This window comes from Olea europaea, unplaced genomic scaffold (assembly GCF_002742605.1).
Source record: "Olea europaea var. sylvestris unplaced genomic scaffold, O_europaea_v1 scaffold2978, whole genome shotgun sequence".
Classification (NCBI taxonomy): Eukaryota; Viridiplantae; Streptophyta; class Magnoliopsida; order Lamiales; family Oleaceae; genus Olea; species Olea europaea.
Window position 1 is genome coordinate 36,031 of NW_019248412.1, and position 17,342 is coordinate 53,372.

At 30.2% G+C, this 17,342-nt stretch overlaps 1 protein-coding gene across 2 annotated transcripts; it reads right to left on the minus strand.

The window, feature by feature from the left end:
- Positions 1-1,050: 1,050 nt before the first annotated feature.
- On the minus strand, positions 1,051-9,324 carry LOC111384695 (MADS-box transcription factor 23-like). 2 transcript variants are annotated; one of them, XM_023009014.1, is made up of 9 exons: positions 9,248-9,324; positions 8,946-9,147; positions 4,603-4,681; positions 2,845-2,906; positions 2,422-2,521; positions 2,144-2,185; positions 2,006-2,047; positions 1,712-1,866; positions 1,051-1,276 (listed from the first exon to the last, which is right to left on the minus strand). In XM_023009014.1, the coding sequence occupies exons 2-9, from the start codon at positions 9,125-9,127 to the stop codon at positions 1,273-1,275; spliced, it is 666 nt and encodes a 221-aa protein (XP_022864782.1). In that variant the 5' UTR covers positions 9,128-9,147; positions 9,248-9,324; the 3' UTR covers positions 1,051-1,272. The 2 variants fall into 2 exon arrangements, with proteins under 2 accessions (XP_022864782.1, XP_022864781.1); XM_023009013.1 differs by having other exon boundaries at positions 1,964-2,047.
- Positions 9,325-17,342: the final 8,018 nt, after the last annotated feature.

Here is a 17,342-nt window from a genome sequence, read left to right on the forward strand (position 1 = left end):
TAAAGCAAAGGACCCGAAATTAAATACTCTCAAACAGAGAATATGTAACTTTAAATTTCTTAGTTTACATTTAAACACTTCTTTTCAGTAACTCGTGTGCTTGCGCCCCTTGGAGACATTCTGTTTTTATTTTCCAATTGTAAAGTTATCGCCAATAAAAACACTCATTTTTGGGACTTTGTTTCAAGAGATTTGTCCTTTACACAATCGTCTGATCCCTTTTTAATTATTAGCGACTAACCCGCGCGAAACAGAAAAAGAAAAAGAAAAAGCAGAGAGATGGGTGTGGGGGGAAAATGTGCCAACGGAATGTTTCTCCGATCATAGCCAAACTTTGTGGCTTATGTAACATTTTTTCTTCTTGGATTTTCAAGATGGTAAAATGTTAGCCAAAGAGACAAGTAGATTGTACTAAAGGACACGGAAAGCAACTCCCAATCTTTTGATGTATCTATGAGCTGCTGATTTTGATCCTTCCTCGTGACAAAAAATAATGTTAAACAGTTAAGCTACAAAAGACTGCTATCCCTGCATGGTTTTATTCTGTCCTGTCATAGAATGCCCTAAAATGCGTGTTTGGCTAAACTTAACAAGTACTTTTAATTAGGCTTTTCCTTTTTTTAAATATGTTTGAGTTTTTCTGAAGTCACGTTTTTAGCTTTTTTGGATTTTTAGCACAGAATATTTCCTTTATAACGGTAAGCCTATGCTTGCACTGCGAGAAGCGCATCAACAACGAAAGATACAGTGATATTGAAAGGTTTACTCTTTCAGAGCTTAGCGAAATACACTGGCGTCATAAGATATATACCTCAAATGGGTACATTACTATACTAAATAATTGGACGGAAATTATGAACAATATTTAAGTTTCTTTAATTTCCCTAATATTGTCTAATTATATACCATCCATCCTACCTGTGTTCAGTGGATTAAACTCTAGTTGAGAAACATATTGTTGTAATTAATTCAGTCTCAATCTGCTGATCATTGTTCGACTATAAACAGAAAGCTAGCTTTCTGGTTCCCACATAAGCCACCGGTCTCAATAATATACCTTAATTCTGTATTCTATATTTTTTTCTTAATTATGAGATTAATGACTACATATATAATAGTACAAATTTTTAAGAAAATTTTATTCAAATGCATTTCAATTTTCAACTCCAAGCTCATTACAGATACCCTTCTTTACCATATGTTAACATCTTCTGTACCAGTATTGTCACCCCTTCAAGTAGTTGCATTCTCGCGGAAAGCCATCAATGAGTTTCACCTGTTAAATCAGTTGACATAATGGAAATTTTTACATCAGAGTTTTATATAAATAATCGCATAAAGGACGTGTCTAGGGAAATTATTGGAATATTTTATTAAACTAGCATAATTAGAAGTTCGGGAAGTCTCTATTTTTTTATTTTTTTTAAGCCCATGTCTAACCAATCGAAATGTTCAATAGGTTCAGGACAAATTTGATATATTGCATAAATACAACATATAGATGTGAGACAATGGTTAATTCATCACCCTTCCCTAAAAATACTTTGCAGTTGCAGTTATTGGTAAAGAAAGTTAACGAGATAACTTTTCAGAACTTTACGATAGAAAACATAACAACAATTGTGGAAGAGGGATGAATTCTACTATATGTATATAATTCGTGTTTAATTATTATTGAATACTAACTGTAATTTCAACATGAAAAAAATACCTCGATTCTGATTCTCTTGCTGGTGTATGAAGATTAGGCGTAGGCTGGCTTAGCTGAAGCTGGATGGGGCCATGCAGTTCCCTAGTAACGGTAAAACTATTATATGGAACAAAGCCATTTCCATTTGCTGTACTTGGGTCCCTCGTGCCATAAACCTGAGTTACACCAGAGTTAAGGGCATGCATGGCAAAAATTGATAGCTGATGAAGAAGTTTCTGCAAACTACTTTACCATATACATATATAATAATACCTTTTTATGTAATTCCATGTTTTCTTGTTGAATGAATTTTACCTTCTTATAGAGATCAACATTCTCTTGATGGATGAGATTTCCCTGTGAATCAATATATATCCATGGAGCATTTGTAAGAGAGAAGTTCATCTCTTTTTTCTCAGAAAATTTGTTATGCAATACTGTTTTTTATCATACCTTTAGATTTAGTTCTTGAATCTCATCAGTTAATACCTGTTCCTGTGAAGACAGATGACTATTCATTCAGCAAAAGTGAATTAGTAAATGAGCTTTAGATATTTTTTGAATCATTGAAATGTATGTTAGTACGAGAGAATAATACAGCAGAGGAAGTATTAAGGACGAAAAATGACCTGAAATATTGCTAATATTATTGTCCGATTTTTTGCAATATAGAGTACCAAACATGCACTAAATGAATAAGACTTCAAATGACATCAATATGAATATCTGACCTTTCTCATACGTACACCACGCAAACTCATCTCCAGTTGGTTTTCCAGTTTTTGTAGATCTTCAACGCCCAACCCATAAAGTTCTTCTCCCATCAATTTCCTGCCTCATTTATCGTAAAATTAATTCAAGATCATAGATACTGAATTATATGTTTGCATAAATCTCTGTTTTGATAATATAAACCGAAAAGTAGTGGGCAATATGAAAGAGCAAAAATAAGTTCAATTTTTGTCCAATTGTGCCTACCAAAAATGCTTTAACTGCAGAAGCTGATCATTTTAACCAGCCCCTTTTTCAACTTGTTGCCAGAAAAATGGAATATGGGGACTAAACCATTTTTAGGCCTTCATCACTGTTTAACTTTTTTTCCCCCAACCAACGCTTAGTTGAATAGTTAAAAAGCATTTGTAGTATGACTTTACCGGTGATTTTCTTGCAAATCATGTAATTGCTGCCTTAAAATTGCTGCCTCCCTTTGCCAGAACTAGCAAGCATAATAGCAAAAATTAAGCATAAAGTATGTAGTCTTTCCCATAGGATATGACTGAATAAAATGAAAAACGGTGTTTTAAAATAAAAAAATTGCAATCAATCCAGAACATAAAGAAATGACGTGAAAAGCAATAAACTAGTAGTTATGTAAGAATTCTCCTCATAATTGAAAGGATGATAAGACGGATTGTAGTGTTAAATAAAAAAAAGAAATTAAAATATGTTTAGTGTTGAATCCTATTTAATACAGAAATCTTCATTTGTCACTCTCTTCTTAAGTTCCCTGAAACAATGAATGACCTCAGTTTTATCAAATATAAACTGTGGTAAGATTCGTGGAGTCGCAGTTAGCAACGGTATTATGCACTTCTACTACTATTTCCCTCATTGTTACTTGAATTTTGTATTACAAAATTTACTGCTTGTCCAAGACAAACGAACTACCTTCTAATGGAATTATGTTAAATACGACGTGGTTCACTTTGGCATGCATCAGTTTGTAGCTAGAGTGCTTGACAATTTCTTCTCAATTATGCTCTTAATTTATGATCATTCACGAAATTAAAGGAAAGTTAACTTCATAGGTATTTTATATTTTGAATCCACTATGGTTGATGCAACTATAATTTGTTGTGCCTACAAAACTTAGTGTCTAAAACGTTATCAGCCTAAAAGAATAGGAGATGTGTCAAAATGTTGACAAAATTAGGAGAAGGCACTCTTGCTACAACTGATTAACAAGTGAAGAAACTCTGATCGAACTCACTAAGCTGCGAATAATTGTGTTATTCGTAACATAATTCCATTAAAAAATAGTTCGTTCCCCTTAAACAAGCAGGATGTGGAACTGAAAACTTTGACAGCATAGCTGCGAGATTAAGCTCCAAACCACTTGAGCTACAATTCATAAATTTATGTTGTGGGCTTGATACTTTAAGAGCGCGTTTGACCTTACTTCTACAAAAGAAGCTGATAATACCCAAAAAAGCTTCTTCTCTTTTTTGACTTTTAAGCTAAGCCAAACATGATCTAATTTCTTTGATGTTTTACTGTAATTAGCATTTTGAGGTAAGTTAATAAATACCATATTGAATATGTTTTATGATGTGTTTTGAACTTTTATATTTAGTACGTAACTGTAAGGTCAGGAGAGCTCCTATTGAGAAAATTTGACACCTCAAATTCTTTTGCCGATGAATTATTGGTGCGAGAGTAGTCTTTTACTAACTTGTGTGGCAAGATAGATTAGATGGTATCAGACTAATTAAAGAACATAAAGAATCTAAAATTTATCATACTAAAGTGTCGTATGCCACCTCACGTGAGACTTTCTAAAAATAGATATGAAACACTCTCAACAGGTAGTATTGAGTGCTGTGAAAAGATATCCACATTAATATAGCTATATTATAGACACTTTTTTTAACTATTAAAGCTTTGAAATCATTTTGATCTACAAAAAATAAAAAAAGCTTTACGAAATTTGTAACCGCAGTTACCAGTTAGCAAAGTTCAGGCACAAATTGATTAGATTTCAAATTATTATGGACACATAAATTTTGAAAAATGTGATAAAAACTTTGTACTTCTACAAATTTCTAAATCAAAATTTAAAAATCATTCGTGAGGATTTATAATCATGATGAACAAACAAGTTATAGAACACAGGCATGGATTATTGCGCTTACCTTGACCTCAGAATCTGGATTGAGCAGCTGATGGTGTTGCTCTTTTGCTTTACTGTATCGTTCAATGACTGATTTCACGCTGAAAAAAGTTCCAAAAAAAAAAAAATATAATAATAATAATAATAATAATAATAATAATAATAATAATAATAATAATAATAATAAATAAATTCATGATCTCATGTAGTTTATGGGGGGGAAAACTCAATAAATTGATGGTTGAGAACAAAGAAAATGCATCTTCCTTTAAGTACTGCAATTAGTACACAAATTTCTTTAGCAAATATATATACGTTTCTTTATCCTTTGTTACTATTACAAAGATTTCTTACAAATGTAACAATTTAAACCATAGGAATTTAAAACTTTTCAAACCATAGGATGATTTTTCATATGTAATATTATTAGGAAATTTTGCGGCAGCATAGTTTTTTGGAGTCAATTAAGTGTTCATTAGTTATGCATGTCCACGTTTGAGTTTGAATGTTAGAAGTATGCCTTTATGTCCCACTTTACTATTGTGCTTTCCTCTTCATTTTCGATATAGTGTTTCGACCGCGTCATCTTATAAGCTAATCTTAGATCATATTCCTCATTTAATTGTAATAGGGTTGGAGAAATCTAATGGCTTGGAACAACTAAAGGCTTTCTACAACTAATTGTTGTATTCGGAACAAAAGATTTTATACCTAGGATTTGCATTTGTTAAAGTTCCAAACTATATAATTTTTCATACTTAATAAATAATAATTTAGGTCTAAAAATGGATGCAATCGTGGTTAGTACTCAAGTTTTGTAAAGTAATTAAAGAAGAAAATACAAATGAATTGCTAGATAGGATATGGATAGATGCATTAAAATTTGAGTTTCATGGTCTAAAGTTTAAGTAATCAATTTTGAATTTCATGGTCTAACTCTAAAGAGAGCTTGAGAGAAAATAAATTAGTATGATTAACTTATACTCTACCCCTGTTGGCTTTAGCTAAAAAATTGATAAAAATTTAAGTGAAAATCAATAATTAATTTAATCTCACATTTCATAGATCCCACAATTTTTATTAAATATATCAAAATCTACTAAAATTTATGATTTTTAGCAAAACCATAATGGGCTTCTATCGTGGAAATGCATCTTACAGACAGAATTCTAATATCAAAATGCAAGGTTGATAATACTTCATTAATTAGTACTTTCATGCATATATTTACTTATTTCCTAGAATAAGACACAAGAGTTCCACATTTTTCTGTACATCTGAATAATTGAACTATAATTAGAGTCAAATGCTACTTCAGAAAAGTTTACAGCAGATCAAGCTGGATACTGAATTCTGAGGCATTTCATGAGAAATTGCCTTATTTTAACATAATGACTGAAAAGAACAAGGAGGAGGTGAACTACTACTTTACTTTTCAATTACAAAAATTAACATCTCGAGGTGTTTGATAATTACATTGTCGGTCACTAAAGATAATGATGTACAAAAAAATATAAGATAATTAAAGAGGTGCTCCAATTACTAAAGCTGAGTTTAAATGGTTTGTTTTATTGTGGAAGAGGGGACGAACTAAGATATATGATTACTTTCTTTTGTTTCTCTAAAATGTTAAAAGTAATGTTATAAAGATAATGATTTATTCAAATTCTGTCACAATGATGAAAGGATAACACATACCCAAGAATTTGAAAGAATCTTTTTAATTTTCTTTATTTCTTAATTTGAAAGAGATACTAAGCCCCTACTTGGGCTCCATTTTAATGTGAATTTGGGAGAAAATGTATTTTGGAATAATAATTTTTCAGAGAATGTGTGGTGAAAAGATACGGGAAAGTGTTGGGATTACATGTAATATTATTTTATGAAAAATGTGATTAAAAATATGTTTTGAAAAAATGTATTTTGGAAATAATGGAACCAAATAAGGACTAAATCTAGCTAGCCTCATTTTAAGTATGCTCAAGACTTTGGGGGTCTAATGACAGTTGAAGATTGGAGTTAAATGAATGGAAATGTACTAAACCTTAATGGGGATAAGAGATATATATGTGATAAGTACTTTGAGATAAATTATCTTCAAGACATTGATGACACGTTAATTTTTTTCATGTTTTGATTAGCATGATAAAATGAGATTTCTAAGTTTTATAACTCATGCATGGGATTAGTAAATGAAGTAATTTTTTTTTTATAACAAATCCTAATGAAAGGAAATTTCTCAACATGGCAGCACTTACGAGAAAAGAAATGATGCACATTGGATTGACCAGGACATGTATATGTAGATGGATAATTAATTCTAGGGATGAGGAGGTGGAAAAGGAGTTGATTTTATAATGAAAATATAAATCATGAAAACAAGAGGCGGAAGAGAAAAATGGGAGTGAGAAATGAAGAGGAGGTTCAGAAAGCTGCATAATATCAATCCTGATTTCAATATATTCATAGCTGCAGTTTGAACTGAAACAAAATTAATAAGTAACACATAGATAATCAGGGACAATTTTTCTTTGGAATATCGATTTTTCGTCGAGCAATTTGAAGACACTTACTCTTGCAAATTACACCATTTCCAACTAACTGCATATTTGTCACACTCTATTGGACATGAACTGACCATGTAATAAACAAGATTTTTCACTTATTTTTCTTACTTAATAGTATAGTATAAATATTCTATTATCTGTATCAATCATGTAATAAATGCATATAGAGCGTACTTGATTAATGCAAGAGCTCATTAACTAATTAAAGCTACACTTATCAAGGTACAAGTATTTACAATTCTGTTACAAGAACAGATTCAATGACAAGGATTTATACACAGATACAGTTGGTATTTTATATTGAAAATATAAATCATGAAAATAAGAGGGGGAAAAGAAAAATGGGAGTGAGATATGAAGAGGAGGTTCAGAAAGCTGCATAATATCAATCCTGATTTCAATATATTCACAGCTGCAGTTTGAACTGAAACAAAATTAATAAGTAACACATAGATAATCAGGGACAATTTTTCTTTGGAATATCAAGACACTTACTCTTGCAAATTACATCATTTCCAACTAACTGCATATTTGTCACACTCTATTGGACATGAACTAACAATGTAATAAACAAGATCACTTATTTTTCTTACTTAATATATAGTCTAGTATAAATATTCTATTATCTATATCAATCATGTAATAAATGCATATAGAGCGTACTTGACTAATGCAAGAGCTCATTAACTAATTAAAGCTACATTTATCAAGGTACAAGTATTTACAATTCTGTTACAGGAACAGATTCGATGACAAGGATTTATACACATATATAGTTGGTATTTTCTCATTGGCAATTATATAAAAAAACTAAAAATAAATAAATAAATAAATAAATTGCCAATCAACATGTGTCACTTCATTTCCTGGAAAAAAATCCCTATCTTTTACCCTGCTTGTTCAACTTTATTCATGTATTTAACTGGGAGTTAATAATTTAATACAAGATGTAAAAAGATTTAAGTTCTATTCCCTCTATATTTATGATGCATGCTAAATGATGGGATGTTCTCTAAGAAGAAGATCTTTTAACACGCTCATGGAATATTATTCTTTTCCTTCAGATTTTAGATCAGTCTTGTTGCGTTTCTTGGAATGATGTATAGGCATTGAGTAAAACCAGAAGAGGTCACCTTTTCGATCCGTAGAGTACATTGAATGTATATAAATGGTTATAACTGAGTTTCTCTTATTGATATTAGGAGCTACTCTAGGAGGAATGTTTTTATGTGGTGTCAACAATTTAAAACCTATTTTTGTAGCTCCAAAATGTCGATGTCCAAAGTTTTATTCTCCACTTGAATATAAACATATAAACCATATAGGGACCATATGAGCTACTTTTAATTCCTTTTTTCCTGGAAATTGTAAGTATGATGTGCACACTCAGTCTCATGACGAAAGTCGTTTAAGGTAACTACTTCATCATTACTAACAAGAGATTTATTGAATTCATACATGGTGTTAATTCATGATCTCGCCAAACTACTGATAATGAAAAAAAAAATACCAAAAAAATTCATGATTTTAGAATAACAAGGTTATGTTTTGTGTTAGCAAATTTGTATTAATTAAACTACGATCCTGCAGTATAGTTCCCCAATCTTTATAGACTGAACTGATGCAATTAATCATCTGAAATCTGAGTCATAATATGTATGAAGAAAATATAACACTTCTTGAAATGCCATGCAAACAGGTTTAGAATTTCGAAAAAACAAAAAAGAAGTACAAAAATCATGTAAATTTTATTCAATATCTGATAATTATATGTTTATTTTGCCTTTTTTAATCTAACCTGGTGCTTGAATATTCATACAATTTTTCAGTGCTGGAGAAGATGATCAATCCAACTTCTGCATCACAAAGAATTGCAAGCTCCTTAGCCTTTTTCAACAATCCATTTCTCCTCTTTGAAAAAGTCACTTGCCTACTTGTTGAGTTATCGATTCTTTGGATCACAATCTTTCCCCTCCCCATCAAACTTTCTAGGGTTTCTTCTGTAGAAAAAAAACAAAGAAATTAACAAACCATTAATTAGATCTTAATCGCAATTAGGTCAAATCTGATTCAAGAAATATGAAAAGAAAAAAAGCTCACTTTTTTGAGCTTTGAAATGAAGTTAACAAATTGAGACTGATTAATTAGTGAAAGAAAGATAAAAGATGGAGTTTGTGGGATGCTAATCTTCACGTCAAAGTCAAGCCCTTTTTATAAGCGAATAAATATGCCTTTTTCTGAAAAATGGAAGAACTCGAGGACCAATCTGTAAATTTAAAATTAATATTTAAATTAATTAAGTCTGACAATTGATAGCGCCGTCACCGTATTAGTTATTGACACGTAGGGAATCTGACCTTTTCCTTAATATTTCTATAAGGGGAAAGAGAAATGTCATTCATATTTAACAACTTTAAACCTTAAACTGACACTCAAAACTTTTTTCTACGGACAACAAAGCTTGGCTAATTTTTGGGATTTCCACGTGAACCAGAGTCATCTATACTGGTGGAGGGTTGAAAATAAATAATTTTTTCTTTATTTTTTTATTGTAAGAAAATAGAAAAAGAAAAATATTTGCACGCTTTTATCGAGCTTCACCCAATTGCGAACAATCCGTACTGCCAGGGTGCCACTCATCTGACTTTTTGACTTGGCTAATATGGGACTATTAATTAACATAATAAATTTAGGTCGCGTTTGGTACCCATTTTTTTCAAAATGCATTTTTCACTCTCTTCTTTTCAACCACACATTCTTCATTAAAATAATATTACACGTAAATCATAAGCTTTTCTTTATTTTTCAATCACACATTTCCCATCAATTTACTATTTCAAAATGCATTTTTACATAAAAATGATTCCCAAACACCCTCTTAATTAATGAAATTATGTAAATCATTTTTACTCAGTTTCATTCAATATGGAATTTGTATCTGGTAGCCATACAATTGTCGTCCTTCGATTAGTATGCCTTTTCAAACGGAATTATGTGGCTGTGGCCTATAATATTTGTAGTCCCTAGATTAATATGCGTTTTAATCTTAAATCATAATATTTGTATGTATTGTGTAACCGAGTAATACGCATCAAAATCGTAAATCCAGTCCCTAATCAATAGTACCACTTTTCCTACTAAATTCAGATTTGACCCAAGTGAGGTTGCACCATAGGAACCCGTAGTTTCCAGAGTTTTAGTTTGCAGAGCCTACAAGCTCAAGCATCATTGAGCATGTACCCATGGCCGTCACCAACGAGAAACATGATTCCTTGTAAATATGTAACACTATTGTTCAGTTTCAATGTTCAAATAGATATGGGCTTAAAAGTATTTTCTTCTTGTTTTTGTTTTTGTGCTTTTGTGTGTGTGTGTGTGTGTGTCTCTTAGCGAGGATGGAAAGGCCGAGTTAAGGTAAATAGATTTAAAGTGTAAATCATTGAATAGATTCACGTTTTAACTGTGGCAAAATAGGAGTATCAAAATTGCTGTCCGAGGGCATGGTTTAGGTGAGTCGAATAATTTGAAACCTAAGGTAGGTCGGATATGCACTAAGGCAAGATAGATAAAAACCTAATTTGAAACTAACACAGAATTTAGCAGATTAATATTAGGTGTATAACTGTGCAAGTTAATTTAACTTTAGAAATAAGAATCCCAGACCTTTTTATGAGAATAAAATTGATTTGAGGTTAGTTGATGAGCTCGATCCACACACCAAGATAATCATAAAAAGTTATATTAAAGAAAGATTTCTATTGGACAAGGCCACGTGAACACAGTTTAGTGAACCAATAAGGATCATTTTTACTGAAATATTAATGGGTTCCTCGGATTAAGGAAATCTCCAAAATCAATATCTTTTTGGTTAAGATAATAGGAATTTCATTAGCATAGACAGGTGTCAATCATCAGCAAATTATAGATATGCAAAGACCAAGAAAATTGGCAGTCTAGGATTCAAGTTTTGGGCTTCTTCTATCATCCCAGCTATGGTAATGTTAAAACTTGTCTGACTCTTCCCACTATTCGAAATTGAGTCGTTTTAAGTACTCTTGATGTTAATAGTTGACATAGAATATTGGGAAAAAGCACATGAAGCTCTATCAGGCAAAGGAGATATGCCTTTTTTGGAATGGGAGAGCCGTGTACCTTTTCAAGATTCATACTCACATGCTCAACAAATTATACTTCCTGATTTCTCTAGTGGAAGCATAAACAAAGGTTGGTCACTCAAATCTTAAGTGACTAGACGTGTTGGGAAATTAGATAAGATCTCAAACAAACTGTATTATTATTCCAATGTATTTACTGATAAATTATGTTGGGCTTGAACAGCCAAGCATTTGACTCGGAAATTTATTTTTCATTGTGCCTACAGCTATAAGTCATCCCCTGATGACACTTTTTCAACACAAGGCAATCTAGATGGCATATAAGTGTCTCGTGCCCGGTCTAACCTACTTTACATTTCAATCCCTTCACTTTTGCACAATTTCAATGACAAAGTTATTTTTGAGTTTCATATCTTAACCTATATACATATTTTTATGATAAATATAATTAATAAACATAGTAAATTAAGTTTTTTAATATGGTATTAGAGGTAATAAATGTTCCAGAGTGAAGTCATATATATAAGATGTTGGGAAAAAATATATATAAATATCTGTTGTAAAACTATGAGATAATTATTATTAATGTCTATTTAGTCTTATTAAAATAATTATATAAGTTTTATCTACTTTAGAAGAATTTATTTTATTCGGATTGTAACTCTTCTTTAACCTTATAAATATGGGTCCATTGTTATAATATAATCACACTCTTGGGTTTTGATTTTATCTATTTCTTCTCCTATATCACGTTATCAATTCGATATCTTTTTGAAAGAAGAAGAAGAAAAAAGATAAGAAAAGAGAATTCATTGGTTTGGTTTTTCATTTTTGTTTTAATGATCATTGCATGCGCATATGTAATTTAAACAATTAATTATTGGTTCCTTTGCATAAATCAAAATCCTCAATTGCATGATTTGCATCTACTACCACCGTCACGTTTCATTTTACATGGGCGATTTTACTGCTCCAACTCAAAACACATGCTAAAATAATCATTTCCCTTTTCTTTTTTTCCTTTTTTTGTATGAACCAATTAAATCTTCCATGCATGACATGTGTCACATATTCTCACGATTGTTTTGAAGGCAGGCGCGTAGATTAAGAGGGTGTTTGACATCAATTTTTATCATTTTTATGGAAAAAAAATGAATTTTGTAATAGTAGATTGATGGAGAATGTGTGAATGAAAAATTAAAAAAAAATTGATTTATGTGTAATATTATTTTAATGAAGAACGTGTGGTTAAAAAAGAGATAGAGAAAAATACATTTTGATAAAAATGAGGATCAAATGGGATCTAATTTCTTCTTGCTTATTTGTCTTGTATTGATGGTGCATTGAATTTTTTATGATAGGAAATTGATTTAGCCCTTGTTTGAGCCACATTATTGGAATGAAAATGCATTTTTCAATACTATATTGATGGAAAATGTGTGGTAAAAAATAAGAAAATTTTTTGGATTTGCATGTAATATTATTTTATGAAAAAATGTGTAGTTGAAATGATGTCAAATCAGTGTTGAAAATATATATTTTTTTTCAAATAATGTGGCTCAAACGAGGCCTTAAATTAATGCAAGCAGACTATAAATTTATATAAAATTATTTTAAATAAAAAGGAAATTCGAGATCAACAATGCGGAAAATTCGTAGAATCTCATGTGGATAATATGGTCAGCTATGATCAAACGTTGATATCTCAAAGCTCCATGATCCAATTGTCCCGAATTTCGGTCAATAAGTTCACAACACATTGTTCTTTAAATCCAATACTTAATATCACAATCCAACGATTCATCATGAAAAATCATTACGTAAATAATAGTGAATTTTAAATTAAATATATAGATTTATTAAATCTTTGATTAATGATTTTAATGCTCTTGAAGAAGCATATGTTTATATGATAACAAATTATCGTATAATTGCTTCTGAATAACTCAACTTTATAAATTCTAATATTCTCAAAGAATATAATGATATTACTTTCTTTTGAATAGATCACAATAGTCAATGATATTGCAATTCTATACCTATTAATATTCTTCAAGGATATGTTATTGTTGTTGAAGAATCCAAAATTTAGATATACATTAATATTTCAGTCAAATATTACTTGCTACCAAAGAACGAATTTTATGAGATCTAATTTTTTTTTTTTTTTTTTGGCGGGGTAGTTGAGTTCATTCAATTTTATTTGATGAAATTGGGCTATATCTTATTGCAATGAAATTGACCATAATTGTTAACAATTTAAATTTAAACAAATAATTGAAAATTCTTGATCGAACTTTAATTTGCCTTTAAACAACCTTATAATACTCGAAAGCGATTACTGTAACCATCGTATTTTGCAAAAATGTGGGGTTGAGCCTATCTATATTAGTGGCATAATTGGCAATAATCATGCATAATTCATATATTCTCCTCTTAAGGTATCATTAATGGGCTATTGACGTATTAGAACAAAACATGATTAGTAAATTTAATCAACTTTAAAGATCAGAAAAGTTTTGACGCTGACGGGCCTATGATTATGGAACGTGGATAAACATGCTCTATTCAGACTCATTAATGTTTAAGTGGGTGTTTGGTGGGGGTGTAAAATTAGATTTTTAGTAGATTTTCGTAGAAATTTTTGAAATGTGTTATTAAAAAGTTGTGGAATTCGTGAAAGATGTGATTAGTATTGATCATTCGACTTTGACTCTGATTAAAATATGAGCCAAATAGTAGAATTACAATTTAAATTATATATTTAGAATTCTAAAGTCGTATATTGACTTTTTTGTCTAGTTATGATAGGACATGATTTTTTTCACAAGATTTTTCCTAATAAAGTTTTAGGTTGGTATTTTTGTTGTGTAATAAATGTTTATAACTCATAAGATATTTTACCTTCAAAATAATACTCTTATACAAATTGTGTACGACTCCAAATAAAGTAACAACACAATCTTATTTTCAACGGACCATCATGCTGACTAAAGTCAAACAATGATTGATAAATATTTTATATTAAGACGGTATAACTTGAGGGCTATAACAAGACATAATGAAACATATTTCATCAAAATTGTCATATTAAAAACATTGATGTACAAGACATGGATGAGTCGATGCAATGATGTTTATTTGTTGAAATCAAGAGAAATAGTTGTGCTTTTCCCCGTCGCTTAAATTTTGTCCCATTGAATTTTCTTAACAAGGTTTTAAGGACACAACATTTTATTACTCCAATTTTGTTATGTTTATTTGAACTTTTTTTTTCTTTGTTTAGTATTTTTATCCCACTGCATTTTTGTCAAACTAGATTTTTAACAAAGCAATTATTATGTAAAAAGTCATTAAATGAGAGTGTGGTAAAATTATGAGATAATTATTTTTATCTATTCAGACAGTCTTATCATAATAATTGGATACATCCTATATATTCTAGAAGAGTTTATTATTTTTAAATTTTAACTTTCTTTTCAACCCTATAAATGTGGGACTTGTATTTATAATAAAATCACAATCTCCGTCAATTTCTTCTCCCATATTTCTCCTTGTTATTATAGATATTATATGCATTGTTTATGTTAATAAAATAAAACAAAAATGTGAGTAAAGGTCATGTTTACCTATAGAAAATTTCATGTTATATTCTTTCTCACTTTAAAGCGTCATTCTTTATGGAAAAAAAAAATAGGGTGACAAAAATTGATTAGTTTATATAATTGATATAATGAGTTGGTTTGTTATTTAAATATTTTACTATGGCAATTGTGTTTGGTAACTAGTCTATTTTATTACTGCTTCATTAAGTTGTCATAAAACTATAATATAGTTTATCAAAAAATAATTAAGACGTCTAATACTTATCACGCACGATTATATTTGTATTCCTTTTTAATATGATGAGTAATGATAGTAAAATTAAGTACTTTCAGAATCATAATTGTCAGTTCTCAATTTTAAGAAATGTGAAAGATCACGAAATGAAAACGTTTAAGATTATTTAAAAGGTTTTATTTGCAGGTAATGGAGGGAAAACTAATTAGATACAAGAAAATGATTTATTAAACAATATGAGGAAATGTAGCAAATTCATTCACTTATGTGTTTTCAATTGGAATGCAATGCATGAAAGGGCTCATAAGTGGTGATTTATTTGCTAGAAAATATAAATTGTAATAGGCACGTAGAAAGTTAGAGAAACATATCAAGTGCATGATTTTCGAGAATTTCTTCAATGAATTGACTGTAAATAATAAAGTGTTTGGTAACCGTGAATCATAATAATAAATAGTCTCTTAAGTTTTCAAGAACAAAGGAAAATAGTATTGAATATTGAGTTTTTGAATTTTTAATATTATTAGGTAAGAAAGAAATATTTCTGGTAAGAAAATTGTAAAGTGGCATACAGTACAACAACAGTTGCAGCAACAATTATATAGCAAACCATGGCCCGCCTGCCGACCTACAAGCACGCGAGTAATCCAATCTCTAGTAATCTTCTCCACGAAAGCCCATCTTCAGCCCAAGTAACCTTTGGGCCGTGCACTTAATGTTGGGGAAAATTTCGTAACTAAGTGATTAATTATGATCAATTTCAAAATTAAGAAATAAATTTTAAAATTTTAAAAATCAAATATTAATTAAATTGTATTTATGAAATAATTAATTAAATATACTAAGATCACAATTCTAAACTATTTTGACACAAATGATCAAATTAATTGATCTCAAATTATTTCTCGATTATAAATCAAAAATTTTAAGTCACAAACTATTTCACGGTCACCAATCAAAAAATTTATAAGTCACAAATCATAAATTTTATAAGTCGCAACTCAAATTTTTAGATCACAAAATATACAATTATTGGTCACATATTATTTATTGATCACAAATTAATCAATTTATTGATCAAAATCAATCAAATAATTGAACATCTCTATCCATAACATTCCCACCCACGAACCACCACACCATCGCCAACCATAGCATCACTGCAAATTATAGGTCAAAAAATTTTATAGGTAACCTCTGCAATGCACCAAACAGAATATTTGAAAAAAAAAAAAAAAAAGGAACAACCATACACCACAGCAACCAATAAGCCACCCACAGTAGATCTAATCAGAAAATCCCCAACTAAAAACCACCTACAATGAATCGGATAAAAAACTCCACAAAAAAAAAACCAAGGCGACGCTACCAATTTGTGTAGCACCATGTCGCTGCGCATAGCGTTGCTGTCCGTAGAAAGGTTCCGTCATCGAATGATGGGTGGTTTCAACGCCGAATGAGGTGTGGGGTGCAACGTTAGACTAGTTGAGGTAGGTAGAGAGAGTGAGAAGAGAGAAAGCGAGAGAGAAGAGAGTGCAAAGTAATTTTTAGGGTTTCTGATGAAATTGAGTTAGGTGGGTGAATTAATTTAATTTGCAATATTATTATTAGTATCATCTAACTTTTGAACAAAAAACTTTAAAATCTTATTTTTGAATAGGGAAGTTAAAAAATGTTTGTGGGTGTAACTTCCACTTAGAGTGTGTTTGATTGACATGGAAAATATTGTTTAGAAAAGAAAATATTTTCCATCTTTTGTGGAAAATAAAAACCACCTCTACCCAAGGAAAATATTTTCCTTAAAAACAAGGAAAATTAGGCATATTTTCAAAAGTTGGAAAATGTTTTCCATGGAAAAAAATAACAATCAAACACTTTAAGTAGAAATTTGGGTGGAAAACTGATATTTTTCATGGAAAATAAATGTAATCAAACACACCCTTAATGTTAAGGGTTAATATTATAACTAAAAACATTTGGGGGGGGGGGGATCATTTTCAAAGATCAGGTGAATGGAAAAGTATTTCAAAGATTATGAGTGTTCAAATGTATTATTTTTACTCGTTAGTCAATTTATATATAAATCATGCTATAATAGTGTGTAGTATTTTTTTTCTTTATTTTTTATTTTTATTTTTTTTAAGAATATTGTTGCACACTATCTCACCATCACCACCAATAGTCACCCCATAACCACAAGAAAATTACATACATTGTTATTATCGTATGTGTAATTTTTG